This window comes from Periplaneta americana, chromosome 12 (genome assembly GCF_040183065.1).
Source record: "Periplaneta americana isolate PAMFEO1 chromosome 12, P.americana_PAMFEO1_priV1, whole genome shotgun sequence".
Lineage (NCBI taxonomy): Eukaryota > Metazoa > Arthropoda > Insecta > Blattodea > Blattidae > Periplaneta > Periplaneta americana.
The window spans coordinates 148,038,060-148,053,066 of NC_091128.1; the positions used below are offsets into that span (position 1 = coordinate 148,038,060).

General features: G+C 36.4%; 1 protein-coding gene across 1 annotated transcript in view; it reads right to left on the reverse strand.

Annotated features, from left to right (window-relative positions):
- Positions 1 to 4,518: 4,518 nt before the first annotated feature.
- Glg1 (golgi glycoprotein 1) overlaps positions 4,519 to 15,007 on the reverse strand; it is a 55,799-nt gene continuing 45,310 nt past the window's right edge. Inside the window, exon 12 of the mRNA XM_069842212.1 lies at positions 4,519 to 14,840. Within this exon, the coding sequence (XP_069698313.1) occupies positions 14,676 to 14,840 (165 nt within the window). The 3' untranslated portion in view covers positions 4,519 to 14,675. The remainder of the gene's footprint in view (positions 14,841 to 15,007) is intronic.

The following is a 15,007-nucleotide window of genomic DNA, read 5'->3' on the forward strand; positions in this document are numbered from 1 at the left end:
CAATAAGACTGTGCAGATACTATTTCGCATTGTAATGAGGCAATAGTAGCGATCCTAGTGGTTAGCAACTATTTATGGATGCGTATTTACTACGTACGTATTGAGTTTCGTGACTGTATATACTAGACCGTGGTTATACTACCACAGTAGGCAAGAAGGAACCGGATGAGGGAAACGTCACCAAGAAACGAGTTTATTACTGTTTCCTACCTCAAACCAGCTACTTTACTTTATCAATTACAATAAAATTCTACTCTGAGGATGGTGCGTGAAGCACTGAAACAGCTGTAAGCCGCACAAATCTTACATAATTAACACGAGTAAGTCCACTAGTTAATCAATTAATTATATTCAAGTGCTAAAAGTAGTGTACGCAAGATTCAAAATGAATAAAATTCACCTTAATGCAGTCGTAAGTGCAACTACAAATTTACTCAAGTTTTTTCATGCTCTTTGAACCCGGCACAATTATTTATATACTCTAAAGGAGACGCATGTTTGCGAACTGCTCTTGTAATATTACTCAAAACTGTCATGCTATTATAGTTGCACGCACCCTTTTTGACGATTAGTAAACACGGCCAAAAACAAAGCTTTTAATACAAACTACTGTCACACAGCCAATAATATTCCCCATACCAACGAGGTTTAAAATTTCTAGTGAAAGTATTAGACTTACGGAATTTGGTATTCCCAAGAAACTAGTTCGATTAATTAAAATGTGTCTCAGTGAAACGTACAGCAGAGTTCGTATAGGTCAGTTTCTGTCAGATGCGCTCCCAATTCACTGTGGGCTGAAGTAAGGAGATGCACTATCTCCTTTACTTTTTAACTTTGCTCTAGAGTATGCCATTAGAAAAGTCCAAGATAACAGAGAGGGTTTGGAATTGAACGGGTTATATCAGGTGCTTGTCTATGCTGATGACGTGAATATGTTAGGAGAAAATCCACAAACGATTAGGGAAAACACGGGAATTTTACTTGAAGCAAGTAAAGCGATAGGTTTGGAAGTAAATCCCGAAAAGACAAAGTATATGATTATGTCTCGTGACGAGAATATTGTACGAAATGGAAATATAAAAATTGGAAATTTATCTTTTAAAGAAGTGGAGAAATTCAAATATCTGGAAGCAACAATAACAAATATAAATGATACTCGGGAGGAAATTAAACACAGAATAAATATGGGAAATGCCTGTTATTATTCGGTTGAGAAACTTTTATCATCCAGTCTGCTGTCAAAAAATCTGAAAATTAGAATTTATAAAACAGTTATATTACCGGTTGTTCTTTATGGTTGTGAAACTTGGACTCTCACTTTGAGAGAGGAACATAGGTTAAGGGTTTTTGAGAATAAGGTGCTTAGGAAAATATTTGGGGCTAAGAGGGATGAAGTTACAGGAGAATGGAGAAAGTTACACAACGCAGAACTGCACGCATTGTATTCTTCACCTAACATAATTAGGAACATTAAATCCAGACGTTTGAGATGGGCAGGGCATGTAGCACGTATGGGCGAATCCAGAAATGCATATAGAGTGTTAGTTGGGAGGCCGGAGGGAAAAAGACCTTTGGAGAGGCCGAGACGTAGATGGGAAGATAATATTAAAATGGATTTGAGGGAGGTGAGATATGATGATAGAGACTGGATTAATCTTGCTCAGGATAGGGACCAATGGCGGGCTTATGTGAGGGCGGCAATGAACCTCCGGGTTCCTTAAAAGCCAGTAAGTAAGTAAGTGAAAGTATTAGAACATGTACTTTGATTAATCTACAACAAACTTTCTCCAAAGCACTGTGTTGGTCTTTCTACATTAATACATCACATTTATTGTCATCTTTCCATAGAGAAAAAGGTGTCTGGAGTAAGGAACACACTGAAAATAAATTATTCATTGGATTCATTATAAATCACGAAATAACTGTAAATTTACGAACAACCAGAGACATTACACAATGATAATTATACCGTATTTATTCGCGTAATAGACGCAATTTTTCCATAATTTTTTATAAAAAAAAATTCAGGGTGCGTATTATATGCGAGAAAAATTTTTAGCGGAAAAAATCATAACTACGTGACATCCCACGTGATAACCACAGCTGGTTTCGACATCGGACATTCAACGTAATATCACAGTATAATACATACCAATTATAGTAAATTATAAACAAAACAATGAATGCATTAACTTTGAATGGACATATATTCGTTTATTCACTCATTTATTTATTTACTTATTCACTCTATTTACTTACCTACTCAAACATTTATTTATTCCATCTATTTAATCAATCATTTTTATATCTATTCATTCATTTATTTATTCACTTACTCATTTATTTATTCACTCATTCATCTACTTATTCACTTATTTACTCATTCATTTTTTTACTCACTCATCCATTTATTAATTAATTTATTCATACATTCATTTATTTATTCATTTATCCACTCATTTATTTATTTACTCATTCATTCATTTCACTTTATAAAAGAAATAGGTGACTCGGTGATTCAAATTCATCAATGGAGAGAACCATTATACAATGTAAATGCTGTAGCAATAACAAGTCCCGGTTACCAGTAGTCTGTGAACTTAGGCTGGGTGCACACAGAATCATACGCGACACGACGCAACATTTTGTCTGATGGTACTTGTCTCCCATTGATTTCTTATAAGGTGCACACAGAATCAGACGCGGTATGACGGTAACAAACAGACATGGAGAGACAATATCGAATGACTGCTTGAAGTTCATCGCAAGAAGACTTCTGATAGCTGCAGTGTAATGCATATGCGTTAGTAGTGGCTATGATTGCACACTTTCTCTATCTACGAAATACTATTGTTCTATAATGCACATTATTCATAATGGAGATCGATGCGGATAAATTACTCGTTTTAGTTCAGAAAAGATACATTCTGTAAAATTACACTTTTAAATAATATTACGATAATAATATGGTTTCTAAAAATATGGGAGAAATTGCAAATGAGATGAAAGCACCAGGTGAATAATAATTAAAAATAATAATTTGTAGTAGGTCTATTTCTGATGCTTTTCCAATTCACTGTGGGCTAAAGCAGGGAGATGCACTATCACCTTTACTTTTTAACCTCGCTCTAGAATATGCCATTAGGAAAGTTCAGGATAACACAGAGGGTTTGGAATTGAACGGGTTACATCAGCTTCTTGTCTATGCGGATGACGAGAAATATTTTAGGAGAAAATCCACAAACGATTAGGGAAAACGCGGAAATTCTAGTTGAAGCAAGTAAAGCGATAGGGTTGGAAGTAAATCCCGAAAAGACTAAGTATATGATTATGTCTCGTGACGAGAATATTCTACGAAATGGAACTATAAAAATTGGAGATTTATCCTTAGAAAGAGATAGAAAAATTCAGATATCTTGGAGCAACAATAACAAATATAAATGACACTCGGGAGGAAATTAAACACAGAATAAATATGGGAAATGCGTGTTATTATTCGGTTGAGAAGCTTTTGTCATCTAGTCTGCTGTCAAAAAATCTGAAAGTTAGAATTTATAAAACAGTTATATTACCAGTTGTTCTGTATGGTTGTGAAACTTGGACTCTCACTTTGAGAGAGGAACAGAGATTAAGGGTATTTGAGAATAAGGTTCTTAGAAAAATATTTGGGGCTAAGAGGGATGAAGTTACAGGAGAATGGAGGAAGTTACACAATCCAGAGCTGCACGCATTGTATACTTCACCTGACATAATATTAGGAACATAAAATCCAGACGTTTGAGATGGGCTGGACATGTAGCACGTATGGTCGAATCCAGAAATGCATATAGAGTGTTAGTTGGGAGGCCAGAGGGAGAAAGACCTTTGAGGAGGCCGAGACGTAGGTGAGAAGATAATATTAAAATGGATTTGAGGGAGGTGGGATATGATGGTAGAGATTGGATTAATCTTGCTCAGGATAGGGACCAATGGCGGGCTTATGTGAGGGCGGCAGTGAACCTCCGGGTTCCTTAAAAGCCAGTAAGTAAGTAAGATCTATTTCTGTGTTCTATACTATCATTCATTATTGATTTAATATATTATTTTTCTTTATTGTCAGTCATAAAGTAGTCATAAATATACAAAATGATGTTTGTGCACTACATAGTAGTATTTAATTTTAAGACTCTTTCAATCGTATAGATTTTTTGGCATAGGCGTCTTAGGAAATAATAATCAAATACAATAGAATTTCTCATATACACAGTTCTCTTCATTGACGCCATTTTCTAGCCTATGTCAGTTTTCCAAACCCACACAGCCAGCAAATCAGTTGTCACAAACAGACCATATTAAGCTGTCACGAGGCATTGTAAAGCAAAACATTGTGTCTGATTCTGTGTGCACCCGGCCTTATTCTTCTCTCATTTCAGAGAGTGCAACACTCTATCACTCTTTGTGAAAACACTGTATCATGAGACAGGAGGAAATCCAATGCAGCAGGGAAAGGTTTTTAGGTGTGGTAACAATCATAACATCTTTGATACAAAATTAAGAACATTTTTTATTTAATGTGAAATTATAAATATATAATGCTTCACATAATCAGGACAGAAAAGAAATCTAGTAAACAAAAAGACATAATTAATCAATATACACGCACACAAGATCCTGTACGCATGTTTCCATACATATGTGCATCCTACTGGAGTAGCAATGCCTGGAGCTCGAGGAGTCAGAAGGACCTTCATAATAACATACTGCTTCGTTGTCAAGTGTCACCATGCGAGCCAGTCAGAAGAATGCACCTTGTGACCAGGTTTGAGTTCTCAGAAGTATTGCACTGAATCACAATAATTACAATATAGTATAACACCACTTCTACCAAGTGATTACCTCTGTCTCCTTTCTAACCTCTCTCTCCTCTATAAGTTTTTGGTTAATATCTTCTGCCAATGTTTATTTGGCAGGTATCACATTGCCACATTTGCTTCCTATAGGGAAAAATCCGATTAAATTGACTTACTTCAATTAAATTATGCCAAAAGGACTTATGACTCATAATATTAAAAGGGTTCATTTCTTCAAAATTTTGCAGTGATTGTCTATAATGAATTGAATTTTTTATATGAGACTAAAAAAAGGAAAAACTATGATCTCGAAACATAGTTATCTTAACTAATTCATATCAAGTTTTACGGTTTGAAGAGTACAGACAAATACATCTACACTCTAGGGATAGGTGGCAAGATATTTCCCCAAAATAATAACTTTTTAAAATAGTTTCTCTACTATGCATCACTTACAGCTTATACAGGGTGATTTCGTTCAAAGTGTACAAACTGCAGGAGATGATTCCTGAAAGGATAAGGAACAAAAATTGTATAATGAACATATGTCTGGAAATGCATAGGTTCTGTGCTGTATTTATTTATTCATTCCTTCAACAATACTGACTCCCACGGGCCTCAAGGCATGCGTGTACGCGCCGTAGCAGAGACTGTCACACACGTTCAAATATTCCAGGCTGCATCTGGATAGCGACACAGGCAGCGCGAATGTGTTGTTCCAGTGTCTGCACGTCCGGGATGAGTTCAGCATACACAACCGCTTTGAGATATCCCCACAGGTAAAATCTGACGGGTTGAGGTCAGGTGACCGAGAAGGCCATGGAATTGGCCCTCCTTGTCTGATCCATCGACCAGCCCATTTCCATGTGCTTGTCCGTATGTAAATACCATGTCAGCCTGTTCGCGATTGGTGTATCTGACCATCGTAACTTAGCCCTGCACTATCTACACAAACACGTCCACGTTAGGTTTAGTCGGCACTACCACTGAAGCGGATGTCTACGTAATTTACCGATACAAATGCTCGCTACCGTCATGGGAACAGCACCGCTCTCTAGTGAGGAAAGCATGCATTCCCCGACCTACATTCATTATACAATTTTTGTTCCTTATTCTTTCAGGAATCATCTCCTGCAGTTTGTACACTTTGAAAGAAATCACTCTGTATATACCAAGAGCCCATATTGTGTGGCTGGTAATTTTGCAGACTACTATGTATGACAGTCCAGGTTTGAATCTCCGAATTATAACCTAAATGTGTTTGAGTCTGATCTTCAAACCCTATAATTTGGTACAGATTTCATTAAAATATTGCGTTTTCTGGTCACAACCTTCCCTTGTATAAAAATCAGACTTTCCCCTCCTTTAGAATACAGAGATTAATATTTCCCTTTTACAATCTATAGTTAGCTTGCACCATTCATCACCAGGCAACGAAAATCTCCGCTCATAAAGAACACGTAATGTGCTTACAAAACCCACAATAAATATGGTGCAATGAGATGCATGAATGAGGATTACTGCTCTATAGGTTAGCATCCCATATTGTAGCATGGTTCTAACCCTATGAAAACTTTAATGCAAGAGGAACCTTCACATTTTCATCAAACCCATAGTTTCGACTAAGCAGAACTTTCCAGCAGAAGAAATCGAGCAATACAAATCACATCATATCCACCATGAAATTCAGTCAATGTTACATGAACAAGTTCGGTTTCACAGCCAGGTCATGGAAGAAAGAAACATATTTGGTGTTTAAATTAGAAAAAAAAAATATATATATATAATTTATATGGGCCAAATATACCACTAATTTTATGTCAGCAGGTGGGATATGTACTCAAACTAAGGTTGCTCTCCTTTAAAATTATAAGCATCAGCTAAATCTCGGTCATTTTCGTTCATTTCTAGCTAGATGGAACTACAATCGAGTTTCGAATATAAGATTACTAAATTTTTATCTGAAGATATCCAAGCAAACTCGCCGAAATCAAAGCAATCTGTTGATCCTATGACATTGCTATTAAATATTATGACAGATGAAACAGTCCGATCAACACCAACCCCGTCTTTTCCTCCCTTGATAAACAAGCTTCAAATACCTCTTTTACATCACCAGTAATCTGTTTTTGTGCTGTCAGACTTCAATGAGGAATCAGCAATCAACTCTTAGCAGCTTATGCAAATCTGGCTTTCAGATAGTAGCTCCCTGTAAAGCAGATGACCAGTTCCTTTCCCCACCATATTAATTATGCAATTGATTTTCCTTAAGTCGGTTTTTAGTTAAGTCAAATTTTGGGCAATTCAAAGTATTTAAGATTCCCCTTGGAGTTCGAGTTACAAATATTTCACTGTCTTGTTAATATTATGACAACAATGATGACGAAGAAGATACAATGATGACAATAATAATAATGACAGTGTCTGATGAAAGCTGCCATATTCTAACTGGAAAAGTGAACTGCCTCAACATCTTCACTTAACTTCGTCAAACTCTCACTATAAGTGCGTCTCAAACTTGGTGGCATGGTTCTAAATGAGCAAGCCTGAATACACAACCGCAATAGCCTATATTTAAGATATACTTAGTCCACAGCCTGAGACTCATTCAGCAAGTGGCAAGACAAAATGCAACAGTCATCAAACAAGTGTAAAGGAACTAAGTTTATATACAATAAAATAATTACAAACCTGTATAAATGCCGTATCTAGTTACACAAGATTTCAATTCAGGGCACACAGGTGTCTCCAATATTTAGGAATCCCTTCCAATAGCAAAGAAAAAACAAAAACAAAAATTGGATCAGCTCTAGGAGCTGGAATGTTCGACTAAAGACTTAAATCACAAACTACAATATCAAGTGATGTTTTACAGTCTCAAATTTCATTATAAACACAACAAAAAAAAAAAAGCATTACTCAAAACTACAAGGTGTAACACAGTGTTCTGCATTCATTATAGAATTGCCATTGGCAATTTATAGAAACAAATTATGATTCATAAGTTAAGATTGGTCTATACTAACACAGATTGTGAAATGTATCTATAATAAATGTAACAAATGCCCACAATTGTCGGATATGTATGATTCATCAACACGCTTGCTTAAGCTATCTACAGTGAGTCCCAGTGGCAAGTTACCCTCACTACCTCCACTGCTTGTATCCGCGAACTCTCAGCACTTTGCCGGATTAATGGCCAGTTTGTCCAAGTAATGTTTAATTTTGCTTAACGAGTGTTAAATTAACAGTCTGTTTATTTTTAACGCTTTGTTAATGCATTTTCCATTTGTTCAACATAATTTTGTTTAAGATAACCAACACTTAACTATAATGTCTGTTAGCACTACTGTAACTACTCAACAGCAGTTGGAAATGATTCTACACATGTAAGACAATTTTTGATTGGCTAAAATTAATCTTTAAATTCTATATTATAGAGTGAGTCATGAAACTTGCATAAAATGACAACCTGTTATAGTAGGCCACGCTCCATAAACAAACAGGTAACAAATGAAACAGGTAGGTGACGTGCTGAATAATAATTACAAAGTAAGGTTAAATTTCCTCATTGCTATTATGGATACGAAATACGAAAGAAATAAAATAACACTGATGTATTTAAACAGTCCAAATTATTTTTTTAAATGTTATATTACCAGTCATATGCTAAACATTCCCTACAGAGAGAGACAAAATATTAATTTTGCAACTTCTGTTCGAACAGCTGTGGAGACATCGGCCATATTTAACTAACTGTTAAACGAGTTAACTGTCCGAAATCCTACATTTAACATTAACAAACTGTTAACAATCTGTTAAACCAAACTGGTGTTGAAAACATACAATTTTATTAATTAACAAACTGTTTAGAGTTTAACAGTCGTTAAATTTTCTAACAACACTTGGAAAAACCGGCCATTAAACTTGTGTCATAACTAAAGGGCGAATTACTGCTCAGTTCTGTAGGGAGAAGGGTTTGAACTGAATTGTGATCATAACATCTTCAATTATTCAATTCCTTACTGGTTTCATCTTCAGGAAAATATACTCATCATCATATTCATGTTACCTATCACAGGTGGTTGATAAAGTCACTTCTTCATAAAAAATGATTACCTAAATACTTTAAATGACTTTAAAACTAACCATTACATGAAATCTATTTCTTTTTCACTGTTAGATGCAAACTGCTTTCCTTCATATCACTCATTTGTATCAGGTATCTTGTTTATCACAGGTCAGTTACATGTAACTAATCAAAATGAAAGAACAAAATTATCTCTCAGTATACACAGAAAATAGTAATGTGCAATACATAATATTTCATACAAAATATACATGTCTTTCTCTCTCGATATCTTGCCACCCCAAAAATCTTCTGTCCTGGTTCATGTCACAAATAAACGAGATGTTTCACATATATTACAATCATGATTTAGTTATTCGTACCTCAGAAAGTAAACTTTTTTTTTTCTCTTTCTATTGAGAACTAATTCTTTAAGTTTTCCTTTGCTTGCTTTCCCTGACGACAGAGCCAACAAGGAGCTCTGAAATCTCGCAATCTAATATATCTATAAAATGGTACAAAAATCCTTACTTCAACCTCAATATAATGTCTCTTATTTCTTAATGCATGTGTTAGCTATAAATGGGCAAAACCAGCGGCGGATTTTCAGGGGAGGCAAGGAAGGCCGAGCCTCCCCTAATATTTTACCAGAACACAATATGGCAGTAATAATTTCAGCTGAAATAAGATCACAGACAAGTTACAGCAAATGACTAACATTTTTCCTTTTATATTAATTTTACTATTCACTATGACTAAGATGTAAGTTACACAAAGTCGACTACATCCAGTTGGTGATGCCCGCTCGCTATACTGTAGATAGTACAAATAATTCGTACTGAAAAATAACAGGTAGCGCTGTAACCTGTATAGTCGATATCTAGCAGCCTGCAGTGTCTATGCGAGAGGCGGGAGAGAGGAGTCGGCTACATTATGCTACTCCCCGGTAACCATGACAACAGCAGTTCAACCAATAAGATAGCTGGTTAGAAGAGTGTTTAAACTTGATTAGAACGCGCGAAGGGAGCCAATTTGGAGACGTCCTACCCACCGCTGACAACTGTATTGCTTAGTCATGGCCGGTTTCGGCTGTATTGGGAAGCTCTCTTTCTCTCTTCTTGGTTTTAGAAAATTGAGTGACGTGTTGTTAGTTTTCTCTCCCTGCGTAAAAGTTTTCATTTATGTTGTTAGATTTTCTCTTGTTTGTGGGTGTTCTTGTTATTTTATTCTTTTGTGTTACGAGATGTATTTACTTATACAGTACTTTAAATATATCGAGTTTAGAAACAAATGCAGATTTGTCTCTAGCTTCTTCTAGTAGCAGTTATTCAGTATGTTATGACCTATTTGATCGGTTTGCAAAGAAAGAGGATCGTTGAGTTGATTTGCTGTAAAATTAGACTATGTAATAGTAATGACCAAGCCCCGGATTTTTAGGTTCGAATCAATTTTGTTGCTATCTCGTTACTCTCGAAATATTGTTTTTCTTGTTCCTTTTCTGTAGCAAAGAATAACATTCTTAAATGTAATATGACCTAATTCGTAGGTTAGGACTTAAAGTGTCCCAAAGAGTGGCAATCTTTACCAAGCCGTTGTAATATATTAACAGTATGTTGTTTATTTTTATTTTTTCCCGTAAAATCATATAAATTCCTAAACATAAGATTTAAAATCCTAAAACATAAATTGGAAAACCTAATTTTAATTTCTTAAAATCTATAAATTCTGCGCTTGGTAATGAGGTACGTCACAGGTCTTACATTTTTATATTCTCATCATTCACATCTTGGCCTCCTGAACTTTCAAACCCACCGTCCGCTACTGGCCGTTTCAAAGTGCGCAAAAACAAAGTACTCCTACTGGTCAGACTGGAGTAGCGGATAAGTAACTTGTCTTGAGTCTACTGAAGAGTACGGATCTTCTCCTGTGAAATATAGTTTACTCTAGACAATGTAATATAAACATTGTTATGTTCCTACTACGTTAGTCTATTTTAGGATAATCTTAAAGTATGAAATAGCCTACCTCTCCGTCATGTCTCGCATTATCAATTAGTGAGTGTGAAAATACTGTTCACCTTCTCAATGTGATCCTCCACCTGGTTGGTAAACACATTCACGGCCTTCAAGATACTTGCAATTGGGCAGAAGGGTCTTAAGATGACGAAGCAGCTGTATCCCAAGTCCCCACTAGTAATCAGTCCTGGTTCTAGTCTTCTAAAAAATCGAAAGCGTTTCATTTTCTTTTGTAAATAAGTTATAAAATATTTTTTGCTTCTTTCATACTAGAAATGTTATGCGCCTTCTTGTTTTCCTCCCAGATCCACATTTCCAATTTTAAATGACTCTTGAAATAGCCACAAAATAGTACTGGTCCCACAAATGAGGAGTGTACTCCTCCATTATGAGTTAAGTGATATTACTTATTACTTTTTATTCTCGCATGACTCAGCACCCATACAATTGTTGTTGCTGTTTAACTAATGCTGAGTTCTTGGCAATAAAGCCATTAACTCTCTTGCTCTTCAATTTTTCTCACACACAGTGGGTTTAGAGGAAAGAGCTGGACATCTCTGAAGATGATTCTGATCCATTTCTTTCTGAAGACTGCACAATGGACGAAGTGGTGAAGAAATAATTCAAATTTTGTTCAAGTGTTTTGACCAAGAGTCAAGTCCTGTGAGTAATCGAAAGGATGCAACTGCACTTTTCATAGGATATTGAGGAATTATATTTTTTGTACAGTGAGAGACAGATATTTTGAGTTGATTAATCTTCAAGCTGTTAAAAATGATTAAGTTGGCTTGGAGTTTTGTAAGATTTTACTTCCCTTCTTAGCAAGACAGTCAGAAGCTTCATTACCAGATAAACCACGAATAGATGGTTTCAACTTCATCAAAATTTGTAGCTCCATAACTTAAGGATTTATAAAACGAAAAATGTGGACATTTAGAGCGCCTGCTCTATTTTGGCTGGGCAGTAGGGATCCATCAATGAAAATATGAAGTCATTCTTTCTTAGGGAATCTAACTATGAATAGATTCCAATGTTAGCAATTTTAGGACATATTCTGGAATGTCACTTTTCTTGGAATCTTCAACCAGGTCCAGATAATACTCTATTTCTATTGCTTGTGTATGGTTAGTTTTATGACTTCTACGTAAGTGTGACTCTGCGTTCTGCTGGTTCAGAGAGAATATCATAACAAAAATGGCATATGAGGTGAATGAAAGAAGTTACCAGATCAACAAGACAAACTGAATATATACAGTATAACCTCTATTATCTGTGGTAATGAATAGGATGGAATGAATGGTCAATGAAAAAAATTGGATAATCCGCATCATAAAATATTGTGACAGCCGGGAGTCGATCACCCGTCCCACAAAGGGTGGGGGGCGTGTGGAAGGATCGAGGCGCGCGGCAGCTGCAGCCACGCAAACTGGAAGGGACGGACATAAGGGGAACGACGGCACGCTGGGTTGCGGCAGAGAGGGGGAATTAAAGCGATTGCGACAGAGGGGAGAAATCCAGAGAAGTTTCAGGAAGTGCTATCCTCTCGCCATCTGTAGATTGTTCGCGAAATCGTAATTTCCGGAAACTATGGTTTAGTGATAAATAGGAGAAGCGAACAAGGAGCGAGTCAGTTGTCAGTTTTTGGTCAACAAGCCAGTCAGTCTTGTGTAGCAGTGAAGCCAGCTTCGAGACCGGAGTTCGACTTGAGTGTGTGTCCGCAACTGTGCGAGGGTCCAGGCGGAAGCAACACAGTTGGAAGACTTGAGTTCGAGTGCAGTGGACTGTCTCTAAAAGGCTTGGGTTCGATATATTGTGAACTTGAGTGAATGAGCTATAAGAACTAGCCAAGGCAACGAACTGTGAACTGAGAACTGACAGTTCTGTTGTGTAAATAGTGCTTTGTGAACATTAGTTAAGATTAGCAGTACATTGTTGTTCTCAATAATCCAAGTGAATTGTCATTGTCTTCTGTGGAGTGCAATAACGAATACTGTGTTGCTGTGTGGAGTGGAAATCCCATTGTTGACGGGAGTGTTTAAATTCGATTATAGAAAGTGATTATTCTTGTGGCAATAAAAGTTACATTATTGTTTGAATTAAAACTCACAATATTTTCCTAAATTATATGCATAATACACATAGTTTCGTAATTTCCTCCATGGTCGTGTCTAACATACTAGATAGTGGATCAAAAGTTTACTAATTTAAGTTCAGTTGTCAACAACGAGATTTTATGGGCCAAAAAAACTCGTGTTGGTTGTCCGCGGAAAGATAGGGATAGTGCAGGTCTTGTGTTGTAGCTTTACATACTTATATACTTTATCCTTGATTTTTTTAATAAATCGCGCATAGTTTTATCGTCATTCCTGTATTCTGATGCGAGATGACACATAGTTTTTCTTTTCCCAAGCAGCTTAATTTGCAAATATTTTTCGATGCCGGTACTCGGCAAAACAAATTTTTTTTTTTACACCAGTGGAAGACATTTTGCATAGAAGTTATATGGTACGGCCACTGGAACAGTAGAATAAGGACAATGGTGCACGGGTTTTCTATGAATTGTGTGAAAGTTCTTGAGGTCATTTCTTTGAAAGCAGGTAGTAACTATTTTGCAAGTTGGGAAAAATATCACAAGTAACTATTCCTGTTGCCGGCAGCGGCATAAGTACTGTGTAAGAGTTAAGGTTGTAATAACTCTCTCTAGAAAAAATATGTATTAATGTAAGTTACAGTACTACATTTTTTCTGCAGCAAAACAGAAAGAAAAATGGTTGGATAATCCGCAGATTGGTTAATAAGGTGACGGATAATCATGATTCTACTGTACGTACATAGTACCCTAGATCATATATATAACAGATAACTCATCGCTATGTTAAAATCAGCAGCATTTTGAAGAGAACAACCGCCAAGATCGCCACCCGTCCGCCGTAAACGAACACGAGATGGCAGTATAGTCGCTAATGCAATTCAAATGGGAATTATGACGTGACTCCTTATGCAACAACTAGATGGCAGCGTAGCAAACCTGACAAAAGTTAACGTCAAAGCCTATAAGGCCGACCTATCTGGGTATATTATGATCCAGGTATATTGCAATTCAAAACCTTACTTTCGGACTTATCTTCGTGCAAAACTGTATACTTAACTTACACACATTTCCTTGAAGAAGTAACCAATAGGGAATTTCGTAAAAATAATAAGACAAAATAAAATACATAAAGTTATTTCCTTCCACAACTCAGTTCAAGAGCTATATATATATATATAAATAAAAGTAATTCAATCACAATGAAACTGAAATCGTAGATCATTCTCTAACACAAAAAGCTTAGTCCTTAACCTTGCATTTCTCTGGCATGTCCAAACTGACCTATACTTGCGCCCACTGTGAAACACCCTGTAGAATGTGCAACATTGACAATAGTTAATACATTTTTACATATGTACAAATCATATCTCAGGGGCTTTATAAAAAGTTCATGTTTGAAAATGGCTCCTTCAATACCATAAATTTGGTAGCTTTCATAATGAAAATATGATCAAAAGGTCGGATCATCAGAACGCGACAAACATATGCATGAAAACACTTTCCCCATTCACTCACACACACATTAATACTCGAAGCTTCCCAGAAATTAAATTAAACAAGTTGGTACGACTGCAGGAAGAGCTATCATGAATCAGAACAAACTATGTAAAGTTGATTTAGAGTCTGAGGTCCTGATTGCACATAAAGCCACTCTCTGCCTGGTGACTGTGCTATTTGTTCTTCATGATCAGCGTTCGTCGCATTGTGCGGCCACAGAATAGTCCCGCAATAAAGATGATGCCCACAACAGTGAATGCCACAATCAGGAAGTATCGCCTGGCAGGAGAGCGTGCCATCTGGGAGTACAGCTCCTCTATTGTCTTGGGCTCCATCACCTCAACACAACAGGAAATTATTCAATAAATACACCCTTTTAGCTAACAACATTTTTAATCAGTGATATGATTGTTGTTTAGTCAACAATCCGAAGACAGGTTTGAACCCCACAAGTAATACCAATAAGGCACCACTTATGAGACAACTAGGTCAGGAGATAATAGGG